This window comes from Penaeus japonicus, unplaced genomic scaffold, assembly GCF_977035675.1.
Source record: "Penaeus japonicus unplaced genomic scaffold, GWHDUDI00000001_assembly GWHDUDI00000010, whole genome shotgun sequence".
NCBI lineage: Eukaryota > Metazoa > Arthropoda > Malacostraca > Decapoda > Penaeidae > Penaeus > Penaeus japonicus.
In genome coordinates this window covers 25,113,658-25,128,588 of record NW_028234412.1, presented here as the reverse complement: position 1 = coordinate 25,128,588, position 14,931 = coordinate 25,113,658, and the positions used below count along the sequence as shown (strand labels likewise).

Genomic DNA, 14,931 nt, shown 5'->3' with positions numbered 1-14,931 from the left:
ATGATAATAACAAATTCTAAAATCATACTAATGATGATGATGATAGTTATGATATTCATAATGATAATAATCATAATGATAATAATAATGACTGTGATAATGATACTGACGATAATGATAACGATGATGATGATATTGATAATAATAATGATGAGGATATTGATGATAATAATAGTGATAATAACGATGATAGTAATGATAATGATAGAGATAGTAATGATGATGATAATGATATTGATGATGAAAATAATAACCATGATAAAAAAATGATAATGATAATGATAATAATAATGATAATAATCACGGCATCAATAATGATAACAATAATGATACTTAATAATAATAATAATAATCATAATGACAACGATAAAGAAAGTTATAATCATAGTAATAGTAACAGTAAGTAATAACAAAAAATAATCATAATAATAATTCTGAAGCTTGACTCCCTTATCTATATTACTATGAGACTTAACTATATCATGATGTAATTATGGTTATTGTTCTGAGAAAAGATGACGAAGAAAACGTATTATTCTACGTTTAATATGCATAAAGAAAACGCTTTGCTGTGAACTGTATATGGAAATTAATGATTAATCTGTACACGCACAGAGTATGAAGTAATATAAGCAAGTTGATTAATGACTGATGTGTATTTAATGGATTAAACAGCTCAATAAAATCAGTTATCCAGTTTGATTTGCTAGAATATAAGCTATTGGTATGATCTATGATAATATTAAGAGGAAAGAAAGGACAAAAAATGATACTCAGACATTACACAGGAAACATCATGCATATAGTTATATAATATATATATATATATATATATATATATATATATATATATATATATATATATGTATATATATATATAAATATATATATATAGATAGATAGATAGACAGATAGATATACATGCATACACACACACACACACACACACACACACACACACACACACACACACACACACATATATATATATATATATATATATATATATATATATATATATATATTTATGTATATATATATATATATATATATATATATATACATATATACATACATACATACATATATACACAGGAAACATCATGCATATAGTTATATAATATATATATATGTATATATATATATATATATGTATATAGATAGATAGATATAGATAGATAGATAGATAGATAGATATACATGCATACACACACACACACACACACACACACACACACACACACACACACACACACACACACACACACACACACACACATATATATATATATATATATATATATATATATATATATATATATATATATATGTATATATTCAGGATTATTCCCTTATTTATTTATTTTTTTAAATAATCTTCTAATACTGCTACTTCCTCTTACAAGAAATGGATATACTTTTTTCGTACTCGAATGAACACGTGTCTCTCTCTATATTACAGTCTTACAAAACAACAACAGCAACAGAGAAGTCACAATACACAGAGAAATGAAAGCTAATGAAAACATGAAAAACAAAAAATAACAAATAAAGCAGGAAAAACAGCAAGTGAAGCAAGTCTTTCACCCGTACTACCAACATCCGAACTTCGTGCACATGAAAAATAGCAAGTTGGTATACAGGAAAGCGCAAACTTTTGATGAGGCTTGAACGAGCGGTGAAAAATGGGCGCGGGAACGATCTCTCTCGATCAGCTGGAAAAAAACTCGCTCCCTTTTCAGTTTTTTTTTCTCCTTATTCTTCTTTTTGTTAATTTTCTCTGTTTTTTTTCTTCTTTTTTTCTCGTTTTTTTCTTTTTTTTCTTTTTTTTTGTTTCGTTTCGTACGCTTCTTTCTCTTTTCCTTTCATTTTTCTCTATTCCTTTCTCTATTTCTCTTCTCCTATTCCTCCTTCGCTTCCAACTCTTTTTTTCTTCTCCTCTCCATCTCATATATATCCTTCTTTTATCTTTTCTTTCCTTTACATCCATTTTTTTTATCTACCTTCACTTCATTACCATATTTCTAATTTCTTCCTCGTCTGCCTTTATCTCCGTTTTTATCAAACTTACCTTTAGTGACGTGAGCATATAGAAAAACATAAAAATAAAAACAAAAAAGGCGCAAAAACTTCTAAAAAAAACAACAAAAGAAAAAGGAAGAAAGAAAAAAGACGAAAAAAAAGAAACTGCATACAATAAAAATAGAAAATAAAATTAGTTTAGAAAACCCATCACATCAAAACACCTCTTTTTTCTTTGATGATGAGTCAAATAATCATCATCGCCAACCGTCACTCATCAATTAATTATCCACACCAGTCATCATTCATCACCAACCTATCAAAGGCAGTGTATCATCACCTACGAAGGAGTAAACATTGCGATTAAAAAGGTCCTTGCACAGGGGGAGGGGGCCGGAAGTAAAAAAAAAAAAAAAAAAAAAAAAAAAAAAAAAAACACTATTTTCTCATTACCTGGTTTATTGATTTCGACTATATGGACATAATCCAGCGGACTTTGAGGTCATTGAACGGGAGTGAACAAGAGCAAAATAGATATAGACATTTGTTTTTTTTTATTATTATTATTTTTTTTACAGTATGATTATGATTCTTCGCTAATGAAACCCCTTTCCCCTCTCTCATGAACCTACCTTTATATGCAAGTTATACCAGTAATTAGGATGGGATCTCTATTGACTATGAATAGAAAATTGAAGAAAAATATGTTATATGGTACAAAGTCTTGGCATTTAGCAATCTAGATTTTTTTTTTTAATGATTTTGGAGAAAAAAGGAAACAGAGCTGTATTTCTTTTTTATTTAAAAGAGACGATTGAATTCAAATTCATGACTTTTCGAAACTCAAAGAAAACAAATAAACAATAGATGATGGGAAGAAAGAAAGCAAGAAAATAACAAAGAGGAAAGGAGGAAAGAATGGAAATGATAAAAAGAGAAAGCAAGAAAAGAAAATCGAAAAAAATATATAACGAAAGGAAATAAACAAAGAAAATAAAAAATAAGACGAACATTGAAGGGAGAACAAAATTTGCTTCTTCTCAAGGGCCTTCCTGACTAATTGTTCCTCTGGGAATGGCCAACATCACATGTATTTAGGAAACCGTACAAACTGCACTCACTCTTTCTGATATTTATTTTTCAGGCGGAAAAAAATCTTATGGAAAGATATTTATTGACTATTGTTATTTTGTTATCATTTTAACATACGTACATAACACAGGCACATACACACGCACCTCTCTTTCATCCACACGCGCTCACAATCACACACACACACACACACAAACACACAATACAGTCAGACACAAACAAAACACACACACACACACATGTATGTATATGCAACAGGGAAATTTGCATATTCATATATGTGTTTGCTGATGAATTAGAGAAACGATCCATCACGCGAACATGTCATATGTTGATTGCAACCAGAGAAAACCTGATGACAAAATACACATCAATGATAACATCATACAGGCATATGTATGACATGACACCATATGACATATATGTACACAGCTACGCGAGGTGAGGCATGCATTTCATGGTGGTCAGCTGTGTGATGGCCCATGTTTGTTTACTAGCCTCGCGTAGGGTTACCGTGAGAAACCTCCTTACCCAAGCGACTTCCTTCACACACTGAGCTTGTTGGTTCCACTCACAAACATCTGCGGTTTGGCTATTCTTTGGTGAAAGATGGCTTTGTTGCGATATCGCGGATTCGGCTGACTTCATGCAGCCCAATTGTCAATATGAGCTCGTGCTTCCTCTTCGCTCCTTCTCGGAATCTCGCTGTCTGCCTCACATCTTCTGTGCTTCTGTCTATCGCCCACGGGCAAGCATTCCTTTCTAAATACATTCTATTTTACACATACACACACACATATATATATATACATACATATATATATATATATATATATATATATATATATATATATATACATACATACATACATATATATATATATATATATATATATATATATATATATATATATATATATTATATATATATATATATATAACACACACACACACACACACACACACACATATATATATATATATATACATACATATATATATATATATATATATATATATATATATATATATATATATATATACATATATATATACACACACACACACACACACACGTGTATAAATTTATATCTATATAACTATCTAAAGTATGTGCAAGACACTTAGTTTCGGCATTCAAATGAACAATTCCACAAATACCGATAAAAACCAGATAAACACCAAAAGGCCATCATGCAATGTAAACCAAACCGAAATGAAAGGGAACCCCCATACACTCCTCCAAAATCTGCATTGATCAAAACCGCACAAAACGACCCCTCAAACCCCCCATTGTTCATAATGTTCACCAGTGCGCACGTAAACAACATACAATATTTTTGAGTCTTTATTATTTAAGCGTTTGCGTCGACTGCACGGCTGTTTATTATGTATTTCGGTTGTGTGTTGGCCCTGCAATTGATATATAGTACAGGGGGCAATTTCAGGGATTGAATGGCAAACCTGTAGTACAATACTTCCCATTATTCAGTACCCGGATGGAAATGAAATTAATAAAATCTCGTATATATATGTTTTTTTGTCGAATTTTGAACTGTGAGAGATATTATTTGTTTTTTAACATAGTAGTAGGAAAAGGCTGATAAGTGTTTTGATTATGCAATGAAAGCCATCAACGTTTTAGAAATTTAAAATTTAAAATGCAAAATTTAATGTTATTACTCATTCACGTTTCCGTGTATGTGGTCATATTTGTGTATTATACCTGTATATATATGTATGTATATATACATGCACAAACTCACACAAAATGCATTTGTATATGCAACATTTTGAAGTCGAGTCCACAGAATGCTTGAAATTCGCATTTGCTCCCGAAATGCCGACTAGTCACATGTCAATTAAAGAAAAAAGAAGTCATCTATAAAAATACATCTGGAAGTACTTGCTATTCATAGAGCTTTCACATCTGGTAACACGCATTATAAAGCCCTGCAGATGACAGTAGACACACACACACACACACACACACACACACACACACACACACACACACACACACACACACACACACACACACACACATACAAACACACACACACACACAAACCCATCCGCCTTATTACGCTCGAACACACACTCAACTCACAGACACACACACACACACACACTTCCACGCAATCGCCAGGCATAATGTCATATCTCCATCACTGAAAGGGAGAAACGAGAAGATTATTCACGTTACGTCACGTCGCCAATAAGAAGTGAGGAAGAAACCAGCAGAAAGCAACGCCCTCGAGGGTAGTGAATCGAGGCTTCGGTCACGGCAGTTTCGAAGCTGTGTTTTCGTGTAAGGGTTTGTTTTGATCGTTGAATCACTTGCGGTCATGGGTGTGAGACCAGGTGGAAGCGTAATTATAATGATAAAAGGGGGTCAGTTCAGGCTGGCCTGATATAAGCTCGACCTTCCTCTGATTAGTTAATTCGATCCATATATACTGAACAATACAACTTTCTTCTGTAGGCCGGATCAGAAAATTTTATTTATATATGTACATATATGTATACACACACACACACACACACACATATATATATACATACACATATATGTACATATAATCTCTCTCTCTCTCTCTCTCTCTCTCTCTCTCTCTCTCTCTCTCTCTCTCTCTCTCTCTCTCTCTATATATATATATATATATATATATATATATATTATATGTACACACACACATATAATATACATATATCTATCTATCTATCTACCTATTTATCAATCTATCTACCTATCTATCTATCTATTTAGATAGATATATACATATATGTATACATATATATATGTATATATATGATATATATATATATATATATATATACATATATATACATATATATGTATATATATGATTGATATATATATACATATAAATATACAAATATATATATTAATATATATATACATATATATAAATATGTATATAAGTAAATATAAATATATATATATGTATATATATATTTATATATGTATATATATATATATATATATATGTATATATATATATATATATATATATATATATATATACATATATACACACACACACACAAATAAACAATCGTTATAGCGTTACCTTTCATCAAAGTTCCCTGAAATCAGAAATCAGTTTTGTTTGATGAAGAACCCACATAATCAAGCTCTCACTTTCGCCCACACGGCATGGCTTGCAATATCTGGTCTGCAATGCTGCTTTTTAACAGCCTTTTGCATTATGAATTCAATCACGCCAACGAAATTGTAGTCTTCTTCATGGTCGGGTTTCCATTTCCACCGAAAGCCTTGCGTTGTTTCGCTCGAGCAACGCTTTGCCGAGGGAGACTGCAGGAAAATGGCCTCTCGCGTGTTTAACAAGTATGTATATATATATATATATATATATATATATATATATATTGCTACAAGCCCAGATAGGCCTGCGAGGTGGTTTGCCCCTGAATGAGGTGGTTGAGTAACCCGCGACCTTGCCATATCCTTGCGCATGCGCGCAGGTGGTTCGTGGTGAGGGAGCGGAGGGTTGAGGAGGACTTGCTGGACCGCCGCCACACCACCACCACTGGGCTTTGGGTTTGATTTTTCTGTTTCTTATATTGGATATGTTTCTTGATTACGATTGATGGTTTGCATATTTAGGATTAGGGCGATTTCTTGCTGTTATAAGAAATTGCGCGAAGAACGCGAAGAACTCTATGCCCTTGACGATCCGCTCTCATGTCGAGGAGCGCGGATTGCGCCGTGTAGTTGATATCGGCCCTGCTGCTGACCACTATACCCTCACTAATCCTTCCATTCTTTATAGGTCACGTGAGTCTTCAACCCATTCAGGCCAGGTGAAAGAGCCTTTTACAGGTGGTTCGAGAGTGGAGCGAAGTGTAGTGAGAGCATCAGACTCCCAGACTTCTCGTGGTTTGGGAACTAGCGGCCCTGGTGTGAGGAGAGTCTTTTGTCGGTATTGTAAGAAAACTGATCATGAAATTAGTCAGTGTCTAAAATTGGCAAATAGACGTCCGCCTGGCACTCGTGAGCCTGTTCTCAATGTTGACATAACCAATGATTTCCCTCCATCATCCTCATCTTATTCTGACGTTAAACTTAATTCCGGCCTCACAACTTCCTCTGGAACTCCTTCCCTTGAGTCTATACATCCTTTATTCAGACCTTTCATATCCACAGGTACCATTGGTTTCGACCGTTCATCTAAGCATGCCCGACCAGTCAATATCCTACGTGATTCTGGTGCTCTGGTCTCCCTGGTGCTACGGGATGAAGTACCTTCACCTGACTGCTATACAGGCGAGACTGTTTTTATTGATAGTGTTAGTATGACTGCAGCGGAGGGCGTACCTTTATGCAAAGTTTACTTAACCTCAGACCTGGTAACAGATTATGTTAAATTAGCTGTAGTAGATAGGATACCCACTCACGGGGTATCACTCTTGCTGGGAAACGATCTCGCAGGGGATAAGATGCGGCCATGTCCTGTGGTCTCGCCTCATCCCACAAGCGAGAACAACACAGAGGAGTTAGAGAAAGAGCACCCTTCACTTTTTCCTGCGTGTGCTGTCACTCGCAGCAAGAGTAAAGGTCTTGAATCGGATATCACTGGCGCCCCTGGCACGACATTGCCTGTGGACGTACCAGATTATGAATCAAATCTTTTTAGTGAAGGATATTCATTAAGGGATTTCTTTGAAGGTTCCGTAATGCAACAGTTTCATGAGACAGAAGGGGTTTTAAGTAAAAGCGAGTCACCTATAACAAGGAATAAATTGATTGATGAACAAAGGCAAGATGTCGGATTAAAAAGGTTCTTTGATGTTCTTATTGATGAATCCAATTTAGGAGAGTATCCTAATTGTTTCTATCTGAAATCGGGTGTGCTAATGCGTCAGTATAGACCCTTGCATTCTCCCAGCACTGACACCTGGTGTACTATCCATCAAGTTGTTTTGCCTCACTCCCTTCGTCAACACGTGCTTGCCATTGCTCATGATAATACTGCAGGACACCTGGGAGTAACAAAGACTTACAAGAACATTTTAAAGCATTTCTATTGGCCTAAGATGAGACGTGATATAGGTAAATACTGCCGTACTTGTCATATTTGCCAGATTAAAGGCAAACCGGGCCCAGGTATTCCTCCTTATCCACTTATTCCCATTCCAGTAATGAATGAGCCTTTTAGTAAGATAGTTATTGACTGTGTCGGCCCCTTGCCCAAGACAAAACGGGGAAATCAATATCTCTTAACCATTATAGATGCAGCCACACGGTATCCTGAGGCCATTCCCCTCAAACGTATAACAACAAATAATGTTGTGAAGGCCCTAATCAAGTTTTTCACACAGGTAGGACTGCCTACTATGGTGCAGTCAGATCAGGGGTCTAATTTTACGTCTGGGTTGTTTGAGAAAGTGATGAAATCATTGGGTATTCAACAGTTTCAGTCGACTGCTTATCATCCACAGAGTCAGGGAGTAGTGGAGAGGTTCCATCTCACCCTCAAAACCATGATTAAGGCTTATTGTTTGGACACCGGTTCTGAATGGGATGATGGTATAGACTTACTTTTGTTTGCAGTGAGGGATAGTGTGCAGGAGAGCCTTGGATATTCTCCTTTTCAACTCATTTACGGTCATGAAGTAAGGGGTCCTTTGAAGGTCTTAAAAGAGTGTTGGTTATGCGAGGAGGAGTATGTTCCAGCTGCTACTTATGTAGAATGTTTTAAAGGCAGGCTCAAATCTGCATTATCTTTCGCTCATGCCCACTTAGGCAAAGTGCAGAGTAAAATGAAAAAGCGTTATGACGAAGTGCATAAAGTAAAAGTAAGGGAATTCAAAGGGGGAGATTTGGTACTGGCTCTCCTTCCCCTGCCTAATCAACCACTCAAGTCTCGATATTCGGGTCCATTTAAAGTGATTAAAAGGGTGTCTGATGTAAATTATGTTATTGATACACCCCACAGACGTAAGAAAAGGAGACTCGTTCATGTGAATCTTTTGAAAGAGTATCATGTAAGGGATGACCAGATAAGAAAGGATGAAAATGTAAAGGATGTAGCAGTTGTTGTACCACGTGACCCCAGTGATGTTGAAAATGAACATATTGTTCCAGTGATCGAGCCAAATTTGAGTAACACATACTTGCTAGAAAATCTAAAACAAAAACTCTCACACCTTTCTGATCCCCAGGTAGCCAGTATTAAAGTTCTTCTACAGGAGCACCGGGAACTCTTTGGTGATACGCCTCGGACTTGTCCTCTGCTCGCTCATGACGTCATGCTGAGCGACCCAACTCCCATTCGCCAAGCTCCATATCGTCTTAACACGGAGAAGCGGGAGTTTTTGAAAAAGGAGGTCCGCCGGTTACAAGAGCAGGGCATGATCCGACCTAGCCTCAGTCCTTGGGCATCCCCTGTGGTGTTAGTACCGAAAGGCCCGAGGGATTATCGTCTGTGTGTTGACTACAGAAAGGTGAACAACGTTACTATAGCCGACTCGTACCCTCTTCCACGTGTGGACGACATCATAGACGACCTGGGACAAGCACGTTACCTGTCTAAATTGGACCTTCTTCAAGGCTACTACCAAGTTCCGCTGACGTCCCGTGCCATTCCAGTGTCATCTTTCGTAACTCCTTCCGGGCTGTGGGAATGGACTGTGCTACCCTTTGGCTTCCGGAACGCCCCAGCGACTTTCCAGAGGCTCATGACCTATGTTACCAGTGACCTGGTGGGAGTGAGGTGCTACCTGGACGACCTTGTGGTGTGGAGCGAGACTTGGGAGGACCACTTGATTCGTCTTCGATCGTTGTTCCAGGCCTTAGCAGACGCCAATCTCACAATCAACCTGAAAAAGAGCGAGTTCGGACATGCTCACGTCACTTTCCTTGGTCATGTCGTTGGTCAAGGTAATGTTGCACCTGTCGGGGCCAAGGTCGATGCCATTCTACAATATCCAGTTCCAGAAAACAGAAGGGCGCTGATGAGATTCATCGGGATGATCGGCTATTACCGACGTTTTTGTCAAAACTTTGCTCAGGTTTCTGTCCCTTTAACTGATTTGCTCAGCACTAAACGTACTTTCATGTGGTCAAACGAGTGCCAGAACGCCTTTGACAGACTCAAGCGCGTCATGGCTAGTGCTCCTGTGCTGCAAGCTCCCAACATGGAGAAGCCATTCACGATAAATGTAGATGCGAGTGACAATGGCGTGGGTGCAGTTCTCCTCCAGCCAGATTCCAATGACGTGCTACATCCTGTGTGTTATTACTCGTATAAATTGAAGTCCTATCAAAAGTCATATTCTACGGTAGAAAAGGAAGCCTTAGGTATTTTGCTTGCCCTAGAAAAGTTTAAAGTTTATTTGACCTGCACGGCTCATCCTATAACCGTAAATACAGATCACAATCCTCTTGTGTTTATCGAAAGGGTAAAATTTAAAAACATGCGTGTTCTCAGGTGGGCTCTTTCCCTTCAGCCCTATAACATAAAAATTGTTCATATCAAGGGCAAGGACAATGGGATGGCAGATGCCCTCTCCAGATCATGAATATATTTGTGTATATTTCTTTCATACTTTTTCTACATCTAGTTAGCTAGTTTCTTTTATTTTTGCAAACTTTTCCCCTCTGGTAAAAGTTTTCCTTTTGGGGGGAGATGCTACAAGCCCAGATAGGCCTGCGAGGTGGTTTGCCCCTGAATGAGGTGGTTGAGTAACCCGCGACCTTGCCATATCCTTGCGCATGCGCGCAGGTGGTTCGTGGTGAGGGAGCGGAGGGTTGAGGAGGACTTGCTGGACCGCCGCCACACCACCACCACTGGGCTTTGGGTTTGATTTTTCTGTTTCTTATATTGGATATGTTTCTTGATTACGATTGATGGTTTGCATATTTAGGGTTAGGGCGATTTCTTGCTGTTATAAGAAATTGCGTAGGTGCGTATGGTGATGGTAATTGTATTGAAATAATAATAATAATTAATTATTAAAGTAAGAACCTTACTTCATTCTTTTCCTTCCACTATGATTGACTTTACTTGCTTAAAATATGAATAATGTATGGAAAATATACAAATACAAAGTCTACATATATAAATATTAAACAGTTATTAAGTGAATACGATATATGAAGTGAATAGCACAAGATAATGCTCACTTTTAGTCCTTGCCATGAATTAGTATTTTAGCCCACTCACATCAGGTCATCACATCATATCATATCGGGCTTGCAACTTGTGTTCTATAAGCAACAACAAATGCTTACAAGTATACTGATTTGTGACAAATGGGGGCCTGACCGGGATATATGAACATATGCCCATTTTTCTGATAAAACTTTAATGGATTTTGACTAATTCGTGTACTTTTCTAATGGTAATTCCTTTCGAGTTGTTTTTGCCATAAGTCTTTGAGTCTTTTGATCCGTTTAGTTTACGTTGCCAGCTGTTGGTTGTTGCCGGCGCGTTTCAAGTGTGTGGGATTTTCATTTTCCTTTCTAGCTAAAAGTGAGTATTCTTATGCGTGTTTGTGCAATTCTTATCTCAATTTTGTTATTCTGCATTTTGATGGTGATATTAGTTTGTACTTTTATTAGGACTGTTGAGTTGCTGTTGTAAGATTTACATATATTCTGATCACTTTTGTGCTAATATTGTTTCTCAACTAGTTAGATTTTTCTTGCCGGTCGTAATGTTCACGGTCGAGGATTTTGTCGCCCACCCGTCGGCGTCGGCGCTGGCGAATCTGACCAAAGCCCAGTGGAGGGAGTTGGCGCGTTATTATAGAATTCCTATTCAATCCTCCTTTCGTAAACAAATTATTCGTGACCTTGTTTTGGATAAACTAATTGAAATTAAAGTAATTTATAAAGAGGAGGTGGAATCCATGTTTCCAGCAATTCAGGGGGATATTGATGTAATGTCTGCCAGTCAATACGAACTGGAGAAAAGTAAAATTGAAGTGGAGAAAATGAAAGCTGAAAATGAACGTTTGAGGCTTACACAATGTATAGATGATTTTCTCCCACAATTTAAGCTTAATGAGGCTGTTAGATTTGTGCCTAAGTTTAATGAAGACGAGCCAGAATATTTCTTTACGCACTTCGAGCGTACCGCTCATTTACATGGTTGGCCAAGAGACAAATGGGTTCTGTTGATAGACAGTGCTTTTGCAGGCAGAGCACAAGAAGTATTTTCTGCTATTGATGTTACATGTGTTAGGGATTATGATTATGTAAAAAGGGTTGTGTTGAATGTTTACAAAAAGGTCCCTGAAGCGTATAGACAAGAATTTCGCAACTGTCGAAAGGCCAGTGAACAATCATACGTAGAGTTTATACGCCAAAAGCAGCTTCTGTGTCGTAAATGGGTTGAGAGTGAGCTCGCGATCCTTGATTATGACAGTTTGCTTGAACTGATTATACTCGAGGACGTGAAGAACTCTATGCCCTTGAAGATCCGCTCTCATGTCGAGGAGCGCGGATTGCGCCGTGTAGTTGATATCGGCCCTGCTGCTGACCACTATACCCTCACTAATCCTTCCATTCTTTATAGGTCACGTGAGTCTTCAACCCATTCAGGCCAGGTGAAAGAGCCTTTTACAGGTGGTTCGAGAGTGGAGCGAAGTGTAGTGAGAGCATCAGACTCCCAGACTTCTCGTGGTTTGGGAACTAGCGGCCCTGGTGTGAGGAGAGTCTTTTGTCGGTATTGTAAGAAAACTGATCATGAAATTAGTCAGTGTCTAAAATTGGCAAATAGACGTCCGCCTGGCACTCGTGAGCCTGTTCTCAATGTTGACATAACCAATGATTTCCCTCCATCATCCTCATCTTATTCTGACGTTAAACTTAATTCCGGCCTCACAACTTCCTCTGGAACTCCTTCCCTTGAGTCTATACATCCTTTATTCAGACCTTTCATATCCACAGGTACCATTGGTTTCGACCGTTCATCTAAGCATGCCCGACCAGTCAATATCCTACGTGATTCTGGTGCTCTGGTCTCCCTGGTGCTACGGGATGAAGTACCTTCACCTGACTGCTATACAGGCGAGACTGTTTTTATTGATAGTGTTAGTATGACTGCAGCGGAGGGCGTACCTTTATGCAAAGTTTACTTAACCTCAGACCTGGTAACAGATTATGTTAAATTAGCTGTAGTAGATAGGATACCCACTCACGGGGTATCACTCTTGCTGGGAAACGATCTCGCAGGGGATAAGATGCGGCCATGTCCTGTGGTCTCGCCTCATCCCACAAGCGAGAACAACACAGAGGAGTTAGAGAAAGAGCACCCTTCACTTTTTCCTGCGTGTGCTGTCACTCGCAGCAAGAGTAAAGGTCTTGAATCGGATATCACTGGCGCCCCTGGCACGACATTGCCTGTGGACGTACCAGATTATGAATCAAATCTTTTTAGTGAAGGATATTCATTAAGGGATTTCTTTGAAGGTTCCGTAATGCAACAGTTTCATGAGACAGAAGGGGTTTTAAGTAAAAGCGAGTCACCTATAACAAGGAATAAATTGATTGATGAACAAAGGCAAGATGTCGGATTAAAAAGGTTCTTTGATGTTCTTATTGATGAATCCAATTTAGGAGAGTATCCTAATTGTTTCTATCTGAAATCGGGTGTGCTAATGCGTCAGTATAGACCCTTGCATTCTCCCAGCACTGACACCTGGTGTACTATCCATCAAGTTGTTTTGCCTCACTCCCTTCGTCAACACGTGCTTGTCATTGCTCATGATAATACTGCAGGAACACACGGGAGTAACAAAGACTTACAAGAAAATTTTTAAGCCTTTCTATTGGCCTAAGATGAGACGTGATATAGGTAAATACTGCCGTACGTGTCATATTTGCCAGGTTAAAGGCAAACCGGGCCAGGTATTCCTCCTTATCCACTTATTCCCATTCCAGTAATGAATGAGCCTTTTAGTAAGATCGTTATTGACTGTGTCGGCCCCTTGCCCAAGACAAAACGGGGAAATCAATATCTCTTAACCATTATAGATGCAGCCACACGGTATCCTGAGGCCATTCCCCTCAAACGTATAACAACAAATAATGTTGTGAAGGCCCTAATCAAGTTTTTCACACAGGTAGGACTGCCTACTATGGTGCAGTCAGATCAGGGGTCTAATTTTACGTCTGGGTTGTTTGAGAAAGTGATGAAATCATTGGGTATTCAACAGTTTCAGTCGACTGCTTATCATCCACAGAGTCAGGGAGTAGTGGAGAGGTTCCATCTCACCCTCAAAACCATGATTAAGGCTTATTGTTTGGACACCGGTTCTGAATGGGATGATGGTATAGACTTACTTTTGTTTGCAGTGAGGGATAGTGTGCAGGAGAGCCTTGGATATTCTCCTTTTCAACTCATTTACGGTCATGAAGTAAGGGGTCCTTTGAAGGTCTTAAAAGAGTGTTGGTTATGCGAGGAGGAGTATGTTCCAGCTGCTACTTATGTAGAATGTTTTAAAGGCAGGCTCAAATCTGCATTATCTTTCGCTCATGCTCACTTAGGCAAAGTGCAGAGTAAAATGAAAAAGCGTTATGACGAAGTGCATAAAGTAAAAGTAAGGGAATTCAAAGGGGGAGATTTGGTACTGGCTCTCCTTCCCCTGCCTAATCAACCACTCAAGTCTCGATATTCGGGTCCATTTAAAGTGATTAAAAGGGTGTCTGATGTAAATTATGTTATTGATACACCCCACAGACGTAAGAAAAGGAGACTCGTTCATGTGAATCTTTTGAAAGAGTATCATGTAAGGGATGACCAGATAAGAAAGGATGAAAAT

General features: G+C 38.1%; 2 protein-coding genes across 2 annotated transcripts in view; both read left to right on the top strand.

The window, feature by feature from the left end:
• The first annotated feature begins 6,822 nt into the window (after positions 1-6,822).
• LOC147471163 (uncharacterized) lies at positions 6,823-10,683 on the top strand. The gene has a single exon (XM_086540354.1). The coding sequence runs from the start codon at positions 6,823-6,825 to the stop codon at positions 10,681-10,683; it is 3,861 nt and encodes a 1,286-aa protein (XP_086396480.1).
• Positions 10,684-12,015: 1,332 nt separating this feature from the next.
• LOC147471162 (uncharacterized) overlaps positions 12,016-14,931 on the top strand; it is a 4,419-nt gene continuing 1,503 nt past the window's right edge. The window contains exons 1-3 of the mRNA XM_086540353.1: positions 12,016-13,579; positions 13,800-13,964; positions 14,051-14,931. The exon at positions 14,051-14,931 is cut by the window's right edge and continues 1,503 nt beyond it. Of these exons, the coding sequence (XP_086396479.1) occupies positions 12,016-13,579; positions 13,800-13,964; positions 14,051-14,931 (2,610 nt within the window). The remainder of the gene's footprint in view (positions 13,580-13,799; positions 13,965-14,050) is intronic.

What these genes read in the sequence shown, in the direction of transcription:
- LOC147471163 (XM_086540354.1), top strand. Translation starts at nt 6,823, where the DNA reads ATGCCCTTGACGATCCGCTCTCATGTCGAGGAGCGCGGATTGCGCCGT.